This window comes from Morone saxatilis, unplaced genomic scaffold (assembly GCF_004916995.1).
Source record: "Morone saxatilis isolate NCDOM2014 unplaced genomic scaffold, NCSU_SB_2.0 Contig19, whole genome shotgun sequence".
In the NCBI taxonomy this organism is placed as follows: domain Eukaryota; kingdom Metazoa; phylum Chordata; class Actinopteri; family Moronidae; genus Morone; species Morone saxatilis.
The window spans coordinates 23,466,240-23,473,306 of NW_023339751.1; the positions used below are offsets into that span (position 1 = coordinate 23,466,240).

At 41.0% G+C, this 7,067-nt stretch overlaps 1 protein-coding gene across 1 annotated transcript in view; it reads right to left on the reverse strand.

Moving 5' to 3' along the window:
- Positions 1 to 2,688: 2,688 nt before the first annotated feature.
- The window catches only part of LOC118329649 (echinoderm microtubule-associated protein-like 6), a 90,927-nt gene continuing 86,548 nt past the window's right edge, over positions 2,689 to 7,067 (reverse strand). Inside the window, exons 39-46 of the mRNA XM_035663878.1 lie at positions 6,795 to 6,909; positions 6,521 to 6,709; positions 6,218 to 6,390; positions 5,810 to 5,972; positions 4,482 to 4,585; positions 4,072 to 4,225; positions 3,665 to 3,765; positions 2,689 to 2,891 (exon numbers count right to left, since the gene is read on the reverse strand). Of these exons, the coding sequence (XP_035519771.1) occupies positions 2,867 to 2,891; positions 3,665 to 3,765; positions 4,072 to 4,225; positions 4,482 to 4,585; positions 5,810 to 5,972; positions 6,218 to 6,390; positions 6,521 to 6,709; positions 6,795 to 6,909 (1,024 nt within the window). The 3' untranslated portion in view covers positions 2,689 to 2,866. The remainder of the gene's footprint in view (positions 2,892 to 3,664; positions 3,766 to 4,071; positions 4,226 to 4,481; positions 4,586 to 5,809; positions 5,973 to 6,217; positions 6,391 to 6,520; positions 6,710 to 6,794; positions 6,910 to 7,067) is intronic.

The following is a 7,067-nucleotide window of genomic DNA, read 5'->3' on the forward strand; positions in this document are numbered from 1 at the left end:
CTTACTAAACGTAGCTTAGCTGTCACTCTGGCCGGTGTTACCTCCTGCATCACGCACTATGTAGTCACATGGCCATGCCCATGATTCTCTCTGCTGCATTTTTGTAATTAGTTGGGAGGGAAGGAACTAGCAGAATATAGGGGTGTAGCTCTTTAATGCGCTTAATGAGATGGGAGATTTTTTTCGGAATAAGTTCTGAAGTAGCAAACATACAACTGCCATGACTGATCAGCTGTGTATCCGCTCCAACAGTCTCCTCATAGCTCTTCTATCCATAAATTATCGCTAATATTTAATTCATTGTAATATTTCCGTCCTGTTTTCTGCATCGTTTTGCACTGTAAGGTTTGACTGCCGCTTTTAATTGTGTCATCTTGTTGCGCCCTTTTATCTGACTGTAGAATTGGCGCCTCCTACTGCTTATCTTGAACGGTAGTGGATGGAAACAGGCATTGCTTCACATTTCCGTTCCAAAATTCAGTTAGAATTTGTAATACATTTAGACTCACTGCTGTGAGTATAAAACTTTAATTTGTTGTGCATTTTTTGTTGTGTCAGTTAAACTATTTTTTCTTTTCAGACACGAAAACAATGATTACAGTGAATACTTCAGTGTCTGTCCATGGTTTCTTCTATTCAACTTCATATAAACAGACTCTTTTGACACTTTTCACAACAGTTAATATTCAACAGTTCAGACACAGAAAAGTCATCCACACTGTAGATTAGGCATAAATAACATTTAAATATTTCCATAAATATTCCTCCTAACATCCTCAGATGTCCCATGTTGTTTTACGATCACGATGCTTTGGATGTGTCATGTCTTTAAAACAAAAAGCAGCAGCAAAGAAAATGTTTTTTTTCCCCGTTCATTTTGGATGAATAAGTTTGAACATTCTCAGTGTAGCACCAGACAGAGTACAAAATAACCTTAATTATGGATTAAATAAAAAAAAACAGCATATGAAATATCCCTTACCCCCAAAAAGAAAACAAACAAACACAGGTAGAAAGATCCAGAAAGGCACTTAAGTGTGATGATATCCAACGACAGACACAGTAAAGGCTCTTGGAAATGAAAAGTGATTTTTAAATCAAATGTCAAGTTTCTTTCAGACAAACTTCAGGAGGTTTCTATAATGAAACTGCATCAGATCTTTCATAAATCAACTTTTCTCCCAGACCAGAGTCTCCTCCCAGTTATTCCAGTACAGAACGTCCTTAATGATTTGTATGAACAACAGTTTAACTAGGTCAGTTATAAACCGCTGTTACAGTTTGTCCTTTATGTGGTTCCATCGCTTTTGTTTGCTATGAAACATTCTGTCAATGTCAACTTTTCACTTGAATGTTGTTTTTTCCCATGGTAACCTGAATGCAGCATCAGTATCTTTAGGAGACGTGTCAGAAAGGTTCTGAATCCAGGAGTCAGATGTATGAATGATGCGTAATAGCAAACGCAACCAAAAAGAATCTGAACAATAAAACATTATTTGTGTACCATTATTTTGCATTTAAATATTAATAAATCTCAATTCCATTATTGGTTATATTAACATTGGAGGGATGATTTATTGATTAATTGATTTTCTATTTAAAGTGTGATTAGATATGAGAGCTATAAACTAAACTGTTACATTTCTGAAGTTTAAAGCTCCTGAAAACTTGATTTCACTGTCTTGACAACCCTTCAAACTTTATGACTACAGAAACAAGAATCAAAGTTCATTTAAAGTTTAGAAAGTAATTATTTATAACGCATAAATAAATAAATGCAGTGTGTGGGATTTAGTGAAATCTAGATTGCATGCAGATCACAAACAAGCCAGTGTTTGGTTTGTAAAATTTTAGGCTACTGTACAAACATGGCGGTTCAACATGGCGTAAGTAATGTCATCATAACAAATGCAATTACCATCCTATTAGGTTGTAATGCAATGGAAACATTGTTCACTACTCCAGTAAATAGGACGAATCATAGATACGACTAGCCAATCAGAATAGAGTATTCACCCAGACCATGGTATAAATGTATTTAAGGTACACGTATGGAGTGGAAACAAGCAGTTCCGCAGTAAGTGAGATTCATAAAACACAACAATGTGTATGCACGGCTTCATACACCAGATGTTTTATACATCTGACCCCTGGATGGGAGGAACCACTGAGCTCTTTCAGACAGTTCCTGCTTTTTCTTTATGAATATTTAAATGTTGTTACGTTGAACCTTCTTTCTTTTTGTTGTTGTTTGTTTTGATGTGACTCCAGATGATCACATGATCACTGAATGACCTGGAGTTGCAGTTTGTCATCTGAGGCACACCAACTACAGCAAGGCCTTCTGATGGATAGTGATTTACTCAGAGAGCTGAGCAGAACAACATGACAGCGAGTTAATCCTCTCCTTCACTGTCGCAGTGAGTCACATGGTCTTTGTTTCTGAGCTGGTTGGCTCACTGGGCAGTTGTGAATCCAAATGGACCAAAAACAAAAAAATTCTGTGCTCCAGTTCAGACTAAGAAAAGCCAACGGATGTTTCCTTGAAAAAGCTGATGCTTCTTATGCTTCTTTAGATCTTTTGATGGTTTGTTCCTGTTCACGGTCACGTGGTTCATTATCAAGTCCCTTATGTGTTTAAAAAAAAAAAAAAAAAAGCCAGAATAAAATGTAAACGTCTCGTCACTGAAGTCGGCTTTGTGTCGCGGCAGCGAGTCTGCTTTCATCTTCAGCTTGTGAACTCTTCAGGAGACTCGCTGTCTAACAAAGACGTTCGGGTTGTGGGTCGGATTCCCTCTGGATCCACTTGTGGTGCTGTTAAGGCGCTTTGGATAAAAGCGTCACCAGGCGGCAGAAATCTCTGCGTTTAGAGGCATTTCCACACAAACACACTGCAACACACAAACAGACATTAACAGAGGTTACCTACCTAACTGTGTATCTGCTGCAGCTTCTGTCGCCATCACAGCACCATTAATCTTATTTATAGGAACTAAACTTTATTTATATATCATACAAGAAGAATGATGGGCTTTCACATTTATTTATGTCTGTAGACATATATTTTCCTAATATTCTAATACTTTTTAAATATTGAATTAATACTTGAAGTGGTTTTCAGGCATACATAGACTTTGAATGAAAAAAGCACATAAACAAGTTGGTACAATATTACTAGGTTTACATATAAATAGACTATATCATAGTTTAATTTCTTATCGTTTTCTGCTATTTTTTAATAAACTGATTTAATATTATTTGAAACCTTTAACTGTTCCATAATAGGATGATGTTGAGGATATTTGAGTGATTATCACTTTCAGATTTTTTGGCTTTCAGGCAGCTTTATACTTAAAAGTGAAATTGACTTACAGCTGACATGAGGACACCGTGCATGTGGAGTAAAGAGCTTTTAAAAGATGAATCATAAAAAATCATAGTCGAGTGTTTCTGCCTGAAAGTCATCAATAACACTTTATAAAAACCAATGATTTTGTTCCTGATTAAATGTTTTGTCAGTAAAAGCTTCATAAGAAGAACAGTTGCCCGTCGTGTTATTTTTGAGAGAGGAATCAGTTCTGAACACAGCGAAGCAATCTCTCTCTAAATAACACTGTAGCTGTGTTTCATGTGATCATCTATCATTGATCAGTGATCAGTTCACCTGCTGTCGTCTCCTCCTGTGCTGATCACGTATTTGTCTTCGTGGGAGAAGCGGATGTTGGTCACGTGAGCCGAGTGGCCGAGGTAGCGCTTGTGTTTGGCCTGTGGACAGAAAAAATACTTAGATTTCTCTTCAATAAACAATCAATAAATGATCATTTTACCCAGATGCAGTTTACATCCATGTCTGTCCAGACTTGTGTTATATATAGTGAAGACTTAGAAGGAATTTAATAAAAGGTCTGGAGCGTATTTTTTGGCCAAATGAAAGTTATCACTATAATTCCAGTGAATAATATCCAGTGAGAAACACACTGTCCTCACTTAGAGGACTGATAGTTTGCTTTATCAGCTCAATATCAGCTAAACCAACGAGCTTGTGGTGGTGGTGTGGTGTCAGTGACTCACAAACTTCTCTGTGCAGGGGAAGTCGAACAGTTTGACCAATCCAAAGTCGTCACCGGTGACGATGTTCAGGCCGGCGTGAGACACACACGCACAGTTGACTTCAGCTTTGTCTGCGTTTCGCGGCCAAATCCCCAAAACTTCATCTCCCAGGACGCTGAGGGAGAGAAGAGACACAAAGTGAAGTCACTGGGTCTGGGTCCAATTAGAAGTTTTGAATTTCTAACTAACAGAACACAGTTCAGTTACTTCACAGTGTTTTGCTTTTACAGGACTGACTGACAGATAGCACGATCTGATGGATCAATAAATCAGGACCCAGAAAAAACACAGAGGGCAAGTTGTGCAAACTGTTCTTATTTTAAAGTTTTTTAAGATAATTTGAATACTGTGTGTGTGTGTGTTTGTGTTACCTGGTCCAGGTTGCCCAGGTGATTCTGTCGATGATGGTTTGGTCGCTCACCAACTTCCCTGAAGGAACCTCAAACACTTGCCGCTTATAAGCTCCTGTAGACACCTGCGCTCACACACATGCACACACACACGCACACGTACATTCTTGTATATAACAGCTGTCAGCAGTATGTGTATATGTCAGTATGTTAGCGCTGCATGAGTGGCAGCTAGTCACAACAGCTCTTAAATTTGTGGATCTTTGTAGTGTTTTTTATAGTGTTTACTGTTTTTAGTGTACTTTTTTTTAATATAGTGCTTTAGTGTTTTTAGTGTACTTTTTTTTTATATAGTGCTTTAGTGTACTTTTTGTTGCTCACATCGACAAACTTTAAGGAAGTGTGAAGCTATGGATGCACACTTGTTATTTTTTGAATTTTTTGGTGCGGTGTTGGGAGACCCACTCAACCACAGCTCCTTTGTTTACACCCGGGATCAGCTGGAGAGGGGGGAGTGGGGGTAAAGCAGGGAGGGAGTTGAGTCTCCTGACCGCCTGGTGAAAGAAACTGTCGCCTTGAGCCCTGCTGGTTTTGGGCCCGGAGACTCCGCTGAGTCTCCTCCCCCGACGGCAGCAAAGGAGTGGGAAGAAACCAGACCAGCTGGGACAAGGATTGGGCAGATGAACTTAAATGTGTTTTTTTAACAAGATTGTGATTCTTTGCCTCCTCTTCCCTCCCTCACCCAACCTGCTCCCACTTCACAACCCCCTGGCAAGCTCCCCTGCTCTCCAGATACTCGAGGCCTGCATCTTCAACACTGAACTCCTCATCCAGTCCACCCAGCCCCTCACCAGCTTTAACTTTTCTTACCCACAATTCCACACTCCCGGCCATATCCAGAGTTCTCAGATGGGACACAGCCATTGAGTTGGGACTGTTGATCAGGGACTGTTTCAGGCTGGTGTGAGCTCAACCAGCCTCAGCTAAACACTAGCAAGACGAAGGAGATGATTGTTCAACTTCAGGAGGAAAACATTTCCCACTTCATCCCCAGTGAACATCCAGGGAGTTGGACATTGAGGTGGTAGATTAATTATAAATTCCTGGGTGTTCACCTCAATAACAAAACTGGACTGGACTGACAACAACCATGCTCTCTACAAGAAGGGGCCCAGATTCGCCTCCACCTGCTGAGGAGACTGAGGTCCTTCGGAGTAAGCAGGGCTTACCCTATCACTTAGGGGTGTACTCACTTTTGTTGCCAGCGGTTTAGACATTAATGGCTGTGTGTTGAGTTATTGTAAGAGGACAGTAAATGTGTGTGTGTGTGTGTGTGTGTGTGTGTATACCTGTATATAACAGCTGTCAGCAGAGAAGTCAAGCTGCAGGATGAAAGCAGGGATGTCGCTGCAGTAAACCAGCCGGTTCAGATTTGGTCCTCCACTCATATCGTAAACATCCACCGTGTTCTCCACCGATCCGACTGCCAACAGCCGCCGGTTCGGGCTGAACCTGCACATACACACACACACAAACACACAGTTCACTCACATAGAAGTAAGTAAGAATTTTTAACCTGGCTTTATCCAACGTTCAAAGTTCTGTTCTGAAAATGTATGCAACACTGTATATTTTATAAAATTAGATAATACTTCAACTGTGTTTTTAAACATTTGTTGTTTTTTTTGGTTAATTTTTATTTGTATTATATTTGTGAAATACACAAATTCAGTTGTTTTCAATAGCATCTCTCCCACCGGATGTCCTGGATGGCGACGCTGCGGTCTCGTTTCTTCGCCCACATCTTCAGCGTGTTGGCGAGGAGGAGGAGGAACTCGCCGTTCTTCATCCCCACTGCCAGCATGTCTCCATCTGCGCTGTAGTTCACACACCGGGCTGCGTGGCCGACACACACCTTGTTTAACAGTTTCTACAGAAAGAGAAAACACAAAGAAAAATACAATATACTGTTCAAGTGAAAAAAAGATCATTCAGGACACTTTATAGCTGGCACCTTTAATGCTTCCAGCAACTACATGTTAAACTGCGTGTGTGTGTACCTTATCAGTGAGGTCCCACAGTCGGATGGTGGAGTCGTCGCTGGCGGTGATGCAGAGATCTTTAGTTGGATGAGCGGTAAGACCCCAGATTCCTCCCCGAGCGTGACTGTCCAGCAGCAGGTTGGACGCCGCGTTCTTCTCCCCGACCTCGATGATCTCCCCGTCCTTTGTCCCCACCAGGATCTTACCCTGAGGAAGAAGAAGACTGGGGTGATGAGGAGGACGGAGGGAGGATGACGACTGAGAGCTGAAGATAAAAATCTGAAGTTCTCACCTTGCCTCTGCAGACGGATCGGACGCACTCCACCTGCTGTCCCGTCTCCAGCTGGAAGGCTCGACAGCGCTTCATCTCCTGATCCCAGAGCTTCACCGCGCCGCCCTCCTTGGTCCTGCAGATCATCAGGATACAAATGTTCAATAGCACATTGCATTCACTAAATAATAAGAATGGAGACATTTTCAATGCAGTCCATAGGACATAGGACTCTGGAAAAAGAAGACGTGTCTGTTTTTTAAATCGTTGTAATGGTCAAATCTTTAACTTTAT